The 12,729-nt window shown below is 50.6% G+C and overlaps 1 protein-coding gene and 1 long non-coding RNA gene across 33 annotated transcripts in view; one reads left to right on the forward strand and one right to left on the reverse strand.

The window, feature by feature from the left end:
* RBFOX1 (RNA binding fox-1 homolog 1) overlaps positions 1-12,729 on the reverse strand; it is a 1,595,659-nt gene that overhangs the window by 389,258 nt on the left and 1,193,672 nt on the right. For 6 of the 32 annotated variants that reach the window (XM_089321245.1, XM_089321251.1, XM_051847795.3 and 3 more), the window contains exon 1: positions 9,295-9,592. The exons of 23 other annotated variants lie outside the window; for them this stretch is intronic. In XM_089321245.1, coding sequence (XP_089177371.1) covers positions 9,295-9,438 — 144 coding nt within the window. In that variant the 5' untranslated portion in view covers positions 9,439-9,592. Of the gene's footprint in view, positions 1-9,294; positions 9,593-10,122; positions 10,445-12,729 lie in introns of those variants that run through there. 3 more of the 32 variants (XM_089321253.1, XM_089321260.1, XM_070063964.2) reach the window with 3 other exon arrangements.
* LOC149120636 (uncharacterized) overlaps positions 1-12,729 on the forward strand; it is a 1,089,735-nt gene that overhangs the window by 230,229 nt on the left and 846,777 nt on the right. The gene's annotated exons all lie outside the window — the stretch shown is intronic.

The raw sequence follows: 12,729 nt of genomic DNA on the forward strand, positions 1-12,729 counted from the left end.
AGCCCAGAATCAAGTAAAGCGATACATGCAACTCATGACTTCTGTCCCAAAGACAACTATGGATGTGCCTTTAAAAATAAAACAACAACAACAACAAAATACCTCCACCTTGGAGGGTGCTCACACCAACCGCTTCTAGATAGATATGGGTTTCTCCTGGGAATTCTGGGTGACGCTGAGGTGGACACTTGGGCAGGGCCATTTGCAGGCCTCCCCTTGCTTTTGTGTGGAGAGGCCAATGCCACTCATTCACAAGGAAACTCAGAGAGCAGAAATCTCTCCTCTTCCCTAAGAACTCACCCAGGGCTGGATACAAGCTGCGCAGCAGAAGGCAGATCTGCTGATGGGAAGACTGCGGCTATTTGCTGCTGTTTTTCTAAGGGAAGCGAGTCCTCGAGGTGAGTCCTGGGCAAACACAGAAGGCCAAAAAAGAAAGGACTCATGGGGCCGGTGCTGTGGCGTAGTAGGCTGAGCCTCTACCTGCAGTGCCAGATTCCATACAGGCACCGGTTTGTCACCTGGCTGCTTCTCTTCAGATCCAGCTCTCTGCAGTGGCCTGGGAAAGCAGCAGAGGATGTTCCAAGTCCTTGGGACCCTGCACCCAGGTGGGAGACCCAGAGGAAGCTCCTGACTGCTGGCTTCAGATCAGCCCAGCTCCAGCCATTGCAGCCACTTGGGGAGTGAACCAATGGATGGAAGGTCTTTCTCTCTGTCTCTCCCTCTCTCTGTCTTTAACTCTCCCTTAAATAAATGAATAATTAAAAAAAAGGCTCATTAAGGCTAAATCTTTTGGGGCCAGTGCAGTGGCACAGTAGGTTAATCCTCCACCTGCAGCATCAGCATCCCATATGGGTGCCGGTTCTAGTCCTGGCTGCTCCACTTCCATTCCAGCTCTCCGCTGTAGCCTGAAGATGGCCCAAGTCCTTGGGTACCTGCACCTGCACGGGAGACCAAGAAGAAGCACCTGGCTCCTGGCTTCGGATCAGCGCAGCTCCGACTGTTGCAGCCATTTGGGGAGTGAACCAACGGAAGGAAGACCTTTCTCTGTCTCTCCCTCTCACTGTCTGTAACTCTACCTCTCAAATAAATAAATAAAATTAAAAAAAAAAGACTAAAGCTTTCATGCATTTGCTCACCGGTCCTGGGGAACCTGAGGCCCTTCAGTCCCGTGGCTGCCTGTATTCTGTCCCACGGCTACCAGGGGAAGAAGTCACTGCATCCCTGGGACACACAGGAACCTTCTGCATACTTTCCATTCTTCCTGTGATTCCTCATTCTGATTCTGTGTGTGTTTAAACACAGAATAAAGAAGAGGACTGACTGCTCCTCAGCTCCAGCTCGGCTGAGTGTTAAGACCGTGGCAGCAGGGGCAAATGGTTGTGGCGCAAAGGTTAAGCCACCTCCTGCAATGCTGACATCCCAGATGGGCAATGGTTTGAACCCCAATTGCTCTATTTCCAATCCAGCTTCCTGTTAATGTGCCGGGGAAGGCAGAGGAAGGTGACCCAAGTGTTTGGGCCCTTGCCCAAACATAGGAAACCCCAATGGAGTTCTGGGCTCCTGGCTTCCACCTGGCCCAGCCTGCCCATTGCTACCCTTTGGGGAATGAACCAGTAGATGGAAGAGGATGACCTATCTCTCTCTCTACTCCCTTTCAAATAAAAAGAAATAATAATAATAAAAAAAAACCACTACAGCAGTGGACCCCATCCCTTCGCCAGCCCCACCCTCTCCAAGCCCTCCCCAGGATGTAGACCTGAGCTAGAAAGCTCTTCCCTTTGCTGTGCCCTCTGGCTGCCTCCCTGGTGGAGAGAGGAGCAGAGACAGAAGGAAGTTACAGTCTTGCCAGACAATTCCAGGCCCGCAAGGTAGAGCAGTCCAAGGAAATCCAGTGGGCCAGGCCTATGTTTTCCAAAGTGTAGCACTGCACGGATGATACTCCATGATTAAGGGAATTCACAGTTCTTAAAAATTATTTACTTTTTCAAGGACCAGCGTTGTGGCACAATGGGTTAAGCCTGCAGTGCCAGCATCCCATAGGGGCAGGGGTTCGAGTCCTGGCTGCTCCACTTCTGATTCAGCCCCCTGCTAATGTGCCTGGGAAAGCAGCAGAGGATGGCCCAAAGCTTGGGCTCCTGCATCCCCATGGGAGATCTGGAAGAGGCTTCTGGCTTCAGCCAGGCCCAGCCCCAGCTGTTGTGGGCAACTGAGGAGTGAACCAGCAGACGGGAGATTTCTCTCTCTCTGTCTACCCCTCAAAACCAACTCTGACTTTCAAGCAAATACATAACTCTATAAAAATTACTTATTTATCTGAAAGAGAGACAGATACAGAGATCTTCCATCTGCTGATTCACTTCCCAGTTGCCTGCAACAGCTGGGGCTGGGCCAGGCTGAAGTTAGGAGCTGGGAATCCATTAGCAGAGACCTAAGTACTTCAGCCCTCATCCGCTGCCTCACAGGGTGCACACAGCAGGAAGTCGGAATTGGAAGCAGAGCCTGGACCCAAACTTAGGCACACTAATAAGGCTGTGATCACCACTGATTAACACCTTATCAAAACCCTCTTCCCAGCTCCACGGTTCCACTCGGCCCTTGGGTTTCTGGATGACTTTGCCAGGGTTTTTCCCATTTGCTCACAGGGAATTCCTTTTCACCGTCTCTCTTCCATGTCCCCCATATTTCAGGATGGCCCCCGAGCAGGTGAGAAAACCCATGCTCCATCCAGGTGAGACCCACCTCGTACAGCCTCCATCCATCTCTGAGCCTCGCACATCCTGTGGTCTCAAACCCCGGATGCATGTACTTGCTCTTCCTCACTCTTAGACCACTTTCCTTAACCCTTCCTAAGCCGAATGCACCCTGAATCTGCAGTCAGGAAAATGGTGAAGTCATTTCTGAGACCTGCTTGGTTCCAGCCGACCCGCTCAGCCCATCACTCCCTCCTCTTAGTGTCTCATACAGAGCTCCTTCCGACGTGAGAAGTACCTGGACTGCTCTCCCTCTGCACATGCATCCTTCCTTTATGGGAATCTCAGCTCCTGGGTGGTGGCGGGGACCTTTCCATACTTGCTGGAAGCAGCGTGTGCAAGGCCAAGGGAAAGGATGAGCAAAAGACTGAGTGAGGAGTTACACTTGGGTAAGAATGAGCGGCGAGCACTGCCTCGCCTCGCTCAAACGTTTCTCAAGGTCCCAGCGCACTCATTCATTCACTGCTCCTTTTAAAAAACTACACAACCACCATCCATGTCCGGATTTATTCCAGGGATTGTGGGTAGGAGGAAGAAACAGAATGGAGAGGTCCCTGCCTTCATGTAGCTCAGAATCACAGGCCAAGAACGGCACCAGCACCGCAGAAATGCTCTATACACTGTTAAACGCTTAACAAACAGAAGCAATGCAGATTTACAATACAGGGGATCCCAGGCGACCGAAAGGGGTCGGCTGCTGTTCCTTCTCAGCTGGGACCAATCGGCAAGACTGCAACACGCCGGGAATATCAGAAACAGCAGCTAAATCCCCATTCTCCAAACCCTCTCCCCAGCCAGGAGGTTCTAGCCAGAGTAGGGTCTTTCCCGTGCTATGCCAGACTCCAGGACTGATTCTGGGGTCCTCTGGAAAGCCCTCTCGCTGTGACACTTTGTCTCTGCAGGGGCAGCATTGGAATCCGCTGCTCATTTCTCCAGCTCCTCTGCACTCCGCATGGTGGAAGGGCCAGGGCCAGGGCCAGAGCCCTTCTGAGCCATTGTGCCTGGGAGCTGACCCTGTGTGACACAGTTCCTCTCCACAGAGCTGGAGCAGGCCGGCTGCATCGTGCTGACAGCCACAGGCTGATGCTCAGCCCTGCGGAGTCCTCCCTGCCAGCGCCCGGAAATGGGAAACTTTATTGATGAATAGAACTTTCTTTGTTTTTCTTAATTGAATTAAACAGCACGCTGGGACACCTCTCCCTGTCCATTAAAAAAGGTCTCTGCAGATGGGACAATTACACCCACGCTTGTCAGCTCTGCCTCGTTCACAGGACATGGCGTGCTCACCGCCCAGCCCCCTCAGGCGCAAACACACCAACCTGATTTTGTTTACAATGCTGCAATTTCTCTCTTTTCCAGGGGACTATTATTTGCTTGACAAACTACACTGCTTTTACCCAGCCAATATGAATAAACAAGCATTATGTTTCCTCTTGGGGCAGACAGCCTGGTTAAATGGATCAGAAAACCCTAAGAAAGACCATCTACCCCTCAGTCCGTCAGCTCCCGGACAATCACTCGAGAGCCAGCTATAAGGAACACAGATGGTGCCGAGCAGTCGGGACACGGGCTCTCTCCATCACACGGACACCGGCGTGGAATGGCGGGCCGAGCAGCCGCCTGGCGTGAGGTCTGGGTCTGTGGCTGAATAGATGCTCACAGCGCTCTCCAAAGAACGTTGGATTAAGCAGTCTTAAGGCAGAGAGAGACAGCCCAAGGAACCCCATAGTCACCAGGAGGGACCAGCATGGATGCCCCCAACACCTGCCCCTCCACAGGCTCCTGGGAGAAGCACAGGAGAAATCCAGGCCACCTGAGCAGTGGGCCTTATTCAGCACCTAAGAGCCCAACCGTGTGTACCCTGGCTCGGTCATTCAGAGAGATCCCAGAAGCAAGGAAGACGAGTAATCGACCGATGTATGTCTCCAGGAAGACACAGAGGGGCCTGTCTTCTGCCAGTCAGCCACCTGGGCCTGGTAGGGTGCTCTTCCAGGCACTGCAATGCCTTTAAACAGTTCAGACGTGCAGATAATCTATTCTAATTCTCTTCTGCACTATTGACACTATTGACTACCCCCAATCCACGGTACCATCTCATCAATCAACACGGGCTTAAGCCAAGAGGAAAGAATGTGATCAAAGGCCATTTGGGCCCCTGTAAATCACACCTGGGTAATGCAAGGTGCGTACCTGCACCGAGAACTGACCTTTCCTTCACAGCCGTTATTGTGATGGCCTGCGTAAAGTTGCCCAAATGTGTGACTGCAGCCGGTGCCGGGGGCCAGCCTCCCTCCTTCCGCCTGGGAATGGGGCCCATCTTCCCAGGCGACTCCCTGCACCGAGAACCACCTTCTAATTAAAGACACAGAGGGCTGATATGCAGGTTTCAGTTCAATTGCTTTCGATCTGAAGATGTCCACGGTGAGCAATGGCTTCATTTACCAGGAATTACCCTTTGTACAGACCACTTCACTATTTAAAACAAACCACATGGATCATCATTAAGTGGGAAAAATGACCAATCTTCCGATATTGACAGTGGCATGGTCCACTTTAGAGGCCCTGTCCCTGCCCCCACCCTCCTCTGACAGCTTTAATGTGGACTTTAAGTATTTGACTTGTTTTTAAATTTAGGCTGATAAAAGGTTCTGAGTGCAGAGGACTTGACAGATGGGAAGCTTTCTTGGAACAGTACTGGGAGACACTGCTGGTGGTTTGGGAGCAGGAAAAGCTAAGTTAAAATGCTCCTGATCTTCCTGCAGGGAGCTGGGACTCTAGGAGGCACAGATCTGTACGCATCTGACTTGCAGCTGGCATCAGGAAACAGCCTGGTCACCTGCCTGTCACAGCCTCACCTTACCCTGCTGGGATGTTCTCCAGTTGGACCCCTGCTACTCCAGGTGGAAATAAAGCCTCTCTGGATTTTTGTACGGCATGAATGTGTGGTTCTTTTTTATTACTCTCTATGAGGAAAACCAATTAGGTTCTCTTGAGATGGAGCTCATAAGAAACCTCCCAGTTTGGAATCTGTATTTAGAATTTTCCCTGAAAGCCATAATGTTGCAATGGGTCTCCACTCTGGAACTCAGGGAAGGTTCCGGATTGGGGATGCATGAGTTTGCAGTTTAGTGTGTGAAGAAGATCTGTCATCCAACAAGACACAGAATCAAGCTATGCAATGAATCAGGAGGGGAGGCCGAAGCAGGCACTTTCCCTGGACAGCAAGATTGAAGTCAGCTGCTCCAGTGAGCACTTGTCTCTTCCATTTAAGAGCAGTCTACAGCCAGAGAATGCATGCTGTGTCCTAGAAGTGTGTGTGTGTGTGTGTGTCTGTCTGCATGCACACACATACACATAAACACATACACAGAGGTACATGTGGTGACATCACTGGGCTTGATATCCAGAGTCCAAAGGCCTATTCAACATTATCCCACCTTCCAGGTCCAAATCAGTAATATCTCATATGTTAAGAAAAAGAAAAAGGAACATAAAGCAAACTGTAAGTATAGGAAACACCTATCTCAAGGAAAGTTACTGAGAAACATAAATAAATGAACCCGAATAAGTCACACCACGTAGGCACCAAAGTTGCTTCCTGATCGGCAGAAATAAATAAGTTATTTGTGGCAAAAGGGCTATGTTGTTTTCTCCTGGTTGTTTAGACTAGACTCAGATGCTGAGACATCCCAATTGATTTTTGTTTTTATGAGCTGTCTTAAGGACAAATCCGGGAGAATTTAGGAAGAAAGGTTGGATGCTATGGCTGAAGCAAAGACAGCACATGACGGAGTAATTTTCCTGAGCTACTGGATAAGCAATGAGCATCCTAGGAAAATGCATCCAGGAAAATAGATTTCATGAAGACTCAGTAGCCCCTGATCAGTCTGTGTGTTCCTGAAATACAAGGATAAGTGTTTCCAAATAAGACCTCTGTGTTTCATTTTCTTATGTGATCGGCGATTTGAATGACAAAGACCTCAGAGAGATGCTTATTTCTAAATAATAACACAACAAAATGTTTGCAATTAAAGCATTATTCATCGAGCATGTTGCCCGATGCATCCATGTGATCAACTTTCAGAGTACAGACTTCCCCTCTGCTCATCAAAATGAGAGAGAGACCTAATAGCTATAGATGAAGCGCGGGTAAGTAAGATGCTGCTGATGTACGGGAAGAAGACACAGACTGTACCGGGAAGTGGTCTGTGGATACTGGAGTGAACTGTTTCCCACTCTTCATCAGCCAGTTTCTAGACTGCTGTATACAGCGACATGAGGCTTCTACATAAATGGTCATGACAGTGATGGTTAGGAGAGATGACCTCAAGGCACGCCTCTTCTCACCCCTTCAGGGGGAGTGAGAATCGCAGCAGCAAAGCTTGATTCTGCATAAACTGGGCACGCAGACATCTCTGCCTTCTTGTACTTCAGGCATTTAGGGAACTCAGGGAAAATCTTGACACCCAGACACGCAGGTACTCCTTTCAACATGGTGCCCCCCACCCCCGGCATCACAACAGGAACACCTCTAAGCACGCTAAGTCCTTGGGAGAAGCCCCTTTCTGAGCCTCCTTCCGTCTATCATCCAGGGAACACTGGATGCTGATTCAGTCACTTCTGCATATTTGTTACGGCTGCCAGCATCTCTCTGGAGATGGGGTGTCTTCCCTCGTGGGGGACCCTTCCTGCAAGGTGCCGAGAACCCCAGGGTTTAAATCCCACAGGCTTGTCCTTCATGTGGCAAGAAGTACCTCTCACTCAATGTCACTGTCCTTTTCCCTAAGTTGTGCCTAAATGAGCAAACCAATTTAATATGCTGGAAGGCAGAAATACAGATGTATTTAAAAACACACACACAAAGAAACTAAGAGAACACTGAATACCTATAGCAGTCTACTTGTTAGATAATGCTGTCCAAATTGATTAATAAATAACACGAAAGAAAGAGATGTAGGAGGCAAAGATCAACTCACATTCATAATTTGATTAAACCCAAGTGAGGCTTAGCATTTGTAGAAATCTCATTAGGATTCTCTTCTGGTGGGCAACTGGTATAAAACACACACACACACACACACACGAGTAAAGGCACAGAAATGGCAGAAGCAGATGAATCATATGATATGTTATCAATATACTCTTGGGAAATGTTTCTTGGCACGATGTCCTTAATGAGAAAGAGAATCAAACAACATTTAAAAGGATAAACCAATTTGTGGCTGATTTTTTTTAAAGGACTGTTTTCCAAGAGACTGGTAGCAAAAACTATGCCTGAGAAATATTTTCTGCAGACAATCAACTTGATAACAAATTACCCAAATGCTCAAAGGAGAAAGCTGACAAGCTCCGGATGCAGATCTTCTGCCGTCGCAAATTGGGACAGAGGGTCTTTGGGGGAGGAAGGCTCTCTCAACTCTGGCAAAGGGAGCTGTGTTCACACACACAGACGCACACACACACACATTAACATACGTTACTCCTAGAGTGTCTATGCAAAATCACACAAGATGACCACAATTATTGGTAACTCCTCTTGGAACGGAATGAGAGAATCTGAGAAGGGAAAGGATTTCCATCTGCCTGAGAAACCCTAGGAAAGCAGTGTTGATCCCTAGGCACAGCCCCCACCCAAGGGACCGTCATCCTGGCCTGTCATCCTACAAGGCAGGCATGCCTGCTCAGGGACCAAGTCAGGCACCAGCAGCCCCATTGCCAAAGGGGAAGAGGCAGATGCAAAAGAAGGTCCTAGGAAGCTCCCCAAGAAAGGAAGGGAGCATACGAAGGTTCTGAAATGTATACTGGGCAGATCACACACACACACACACACACACACACACACACACACACACTTCTCCAACAAGGCCACCGAGAGCGAGTGGAAGCTCTAGAAAACAAACACTAAAAAACCATACACACACACACGCATACACACAAACCGTCCTCATACTGCCACCCAAGATAGCATCCTAACCAGCTCACCTTCACCACAGCAGTGCCAGGGAGTTTGAAAGCAGACCCTGGGGCTGCCAAGAACCAGAAATCCAAACACTCTGATCCCATGCAGAGTGACTGGAGCACAGCACAAACTTAAGAAGCCAAAAAAAAAAAAAAAAAAAAAAAAATACTTCACACACACAAAGTACACACACACGGTATTTTCCCCACTCCCTATGAAACCAGATGAATTAAAACTAGAGGCACCGCGGGCTGCCACCGAGATCCCAACTCTGAGCATTCAAGGGTCTGCGCTCTGATCGCCACCGGGCGCCCCGGCAGGAGAAAGATACCAGCAAAGGGAAAAAAACAGACAGCTTTGCATTCCCAACTCTTGGTACCCAGGCTCAGAAACAGGCGTTGGCTGTGTTCAGACAGGTGCAGCGGCCGCCCTCCTCCCCTCCCATGCAGACACGGGAGACCCCTCCCCAGCGCCCTGTGAGTCCCACAGAAGCGCAGCCCAGCGGGCACGGGTCCCAGGGTCCCGGTGGCGGCGGAGCCCGGGCACAGCCTCCATGGCGGGCAGGGGCGCGCGCGCCCGCCTTACCTGCTGTAAGTACATAAAAGTCAAGGCACACGAGAGCTGGGGACACATGCCCACGCTGGGGAGAGCCACGCAGGTGGCCCCCGTCAGAGGGTGCTGCATCGTGTCTCGCTGGCGCCCGCCGACCTCGAGTGCCGACGCTCGCATGCAACCACGTTGCTCTTTGCCTGCTCGCTACAATTTTGTTACAATGTTTAATTTTGCTGATTATCTAAATCAAACACCGGTGGCTGCCTCCGTGTGTGTCTCTCTCTTCTCCCTCTCTCTCCCTCTCTCTCTCTTTCTTTCTCCCCCTCCCCCCACCGCACCCCGCCGGTCCCTCCTCCCTGGCTCTCCTCGCCTTCGGGTTTGCTGGAACCCAGCCTTCCTCTGGCTCCAACTAAAACACTTGTGAGGACCGGGAAAGTAGTTGGCTTCCTGCGGGGATCCGCCGCTTTTCCGGCTGGCGGGGCCTCCGTTTGGGTTCCCCCGAAAGGGGCAGGTGCCTCCCCACCCCAGCCACAGCCCCACGCCCCCGGGAAGGGGACTAGACCAAGAAAAGGCAACTTCTCCTCCTCAGACACGGAGAGGGGCAGAGGAGCCCTTCGTAATGTGGAATCCGAGCAGGGGGGAGGGGGAAGAAGCGAAAGGGGGGGTGGGTAGAGGATGAGGAGGGCGGAGAGGGGGAGAAGGGGAGGAGAGAGGGAGATTTCCACTCACTGAGACTCCTTCCGCGGCTGCTGCTGCTGGAGTCTTCTCATTTGTCAAATGGGTCCAGGGGCAGGGCAGGGTGTTCCCCACCCCCCTCCCGCTGGCTTTTTCTTTTCTTTTTTTTTTTTTTTAAGGACTCACCAAAATTCAAATTGTGCCTGCTAAAAATCTCCGCGGGGCGAGCGAGCGAGCGCCCCACCGCGCCTGCATCCCAGCGAGCGGAACAATCAGCGCCGATGGCCCAGCCGGGACCGGAGCCGGGGCTGTAGGTGGCGACTGGTCCGCCCGACTCCTTGGCAAATACACAGAGAAAAGGGATTCCCTCTCGCAAGGAGCTGGAAAGCAGGGCAGACGCGTTGGGCTGGGGGTGCGGGAGAGAAGGCGGCGTCCGCGCCCCCGGGCGGGCAGGCGGGCAGGCGGGCGGGGCGGCCCGGGCGGAGAGGAGCCCCGCGGCGTTGGGGGCGCAGCCTGCGCGCTCTGCGCCTCGCCGTGCTGAGCGGGCGGCCCCGAGCCCAGCCGTGCGCTAGGGAATCCGCCCAGGCTTTCGTGCAAAGCCAGCCTGTGGGACCCACGCTCTGGCGAATGCAAGGGGGCTTCTCTGGGTCCAGAATCCCCGCGCCTCTCAAATGATGAACGCGCAGGGAGTGGAAGTCCTTGTCTGATAAGAGACGACTCCATCGGCTGAAGCGAGCAAATTAGAACGGCGTCTTTTTTATTTTGTTTTATTTTTTAATTTCTGCTTGCCTGGCCAGCAGCTCCTCGGCCAAAATTAACATGCTGCTCTTGCAGGCGGATCTCCCCCTCCTCTTTATTTTATGAAGGAATAATTATTCATTAGATTTCTTTAGTCTTCATGCAAGAGAAAAGGATGTGACCTGCGAATCCAAAGGAAATATTAAGTGTCTAACTCGTCCTTGGTCCCCACAGGGGGGTTGGGGGGAAGGCACATTCTTGGTAGCAATAAAATCATGATGAGAACAGCAGCCCTGTTTTGTACATAGATTTTGACCGAGTGATTTTTTTTTTTATTCTCAGAGCAAGAGGTCAGCTGTTTGATCAGCCTGGGTTTTGGTTGCTGGATCCTTGAAAGAGGCTCCTGAATCGAGCCGTCAGCTGGCGAGGCACAACTCACTTTGCTTTCCCAAGAAAAGGAAATTAATTATTCCACAGCTCTTTTCTGTGTGTGTGCTGTTTTGAAATGTCATCAATAACTATACAGTCCTCACTACGCCAAACGGTAGGCCTCAACCAACCGATTTCTTTCTTCATCTCACCGTGTAGTAACCAGGCTCCAAGCACCCTGGGCCTCACACTTCCCATGGGCCACGGTAGCTAGTTTAACCCCTTAACCCCTAGCAATCCCCTAGCAAAAGTTGACAGGGAGATCCGGAGAACACAGGGTGTTTTCGTGCTGCTTTTCCAACCGGTGCGTGGCACGGATCAGCTCAAAAATGCCTGTCTCTGAAATCTCACTCATCAGGCAAGCTCTGCATTCCCGGGAAACCAAGTGCCTCATTCCTTCCTTATTTTCTCCTTCTCTTTTATTTACTTGCTTTGCAATTCACCAATCCAAAGACAAAGCCACTGGACAAAACACAAATGAGATAAAAGGCAAAGAGTCTGAGCCTCCTGAGCCTCTGGATTCCTTTCCGGTCCTTTCTTTCTGCCTTAAGAAATTTTCTGTACTGACAGGGGTGCTCCCTGCGTCCCTCATTTCTGTTATTTTTTTTCTCCTTTCTTTCTTGCTGGCACTGGAAAGGCCCACGAATGCCTCAAGAGGAGGACAGAATTTTCCCTTCAGCTCATTTTCATAAGAAACGTGATAAATAATACATGGCACTTTAATAAGACTTTATCTGAATGGTTTAATGAAAAACAAATACATTATGTAAGGAACCAATAACTGCTCTGGGCTGCACGGAGCCAAGGCGGGTTTTCCAGCGCCTTTCTCCCTGAAGTTGAAAACCCTCAGTGGTGATTGGATTCCAACAGACCCGTCTTGCAATAATGGCTCAGACTCTCCCATAAACTCAAGTCTCCAGAGGTAGGCACATTGGAAGTCACTAAAGTAGAACAATGGAGTGAAGATCTCCCACATTCCACGTTAAATTTTTTCAGAGTGCAAGCTCTGTACTCTGGACAGGTGCTGCCCCAACTTCCCTTCACAAGTGCACACAACGCGATCACACGCAGAAGTGAGCGCACTCACTACAAACACCACAGCCACACAAAGGGGAGATTTTACTGTCAGGGACATCGGTAGACATGAATCAAGAACACACCATCTAACGACCCCAACTCAAACTGCCACACCACACCTGCAACCATTGCTCAGTGGACGACAAGGCTGCACCAGCCCTTTTAGGCAGCATCTGGAGCTCGGAATTTGAATTGCCTCTCAACAGACTGGGAAAGAGCCACCGCGGTGCCACAGAAACACTCTTGTACATCAATGAACCGGGGAAGTGGGGGAAAGGAAACCTCTTGTCTCCTTGTCTCTCTGACAAAGACTCCCTGGGTACTCACTATTGCTGAGGGTAGACACTGCATGCTCACTCACGGGCCAGCTGCCTGCCATTTAGCTACAAGGGTCTCTCATTGACTAGTTATCCACACCCCGTAGGAAGCCACAAGACTGCATAATAGGAGAAAGGAATGAGTCCATCTGCCAGTGAACCTTCCTAAGGCGGAAGGCAACTGCCCAACTTCCAATTGGACCCACACAACAGTATTCGTAAATTTCTCCTC

Source organism: Oryctolagus cuniculus, chromosome 19, assembly GCF_051225735.1.
Source record: "Oryctolagus cuniculus isolate XC-2025 breed Fujian yellow rabbit chromosome 19, ASM5122573v1, whole genome shotgun sequence".
NCBI classification, from domain to species: Eukaryota; Metazoa; Chordata; class Mammalia; order Lagomorpha; family Leporidae; genus Oryctolagus; species Oryctolagus cuniculus.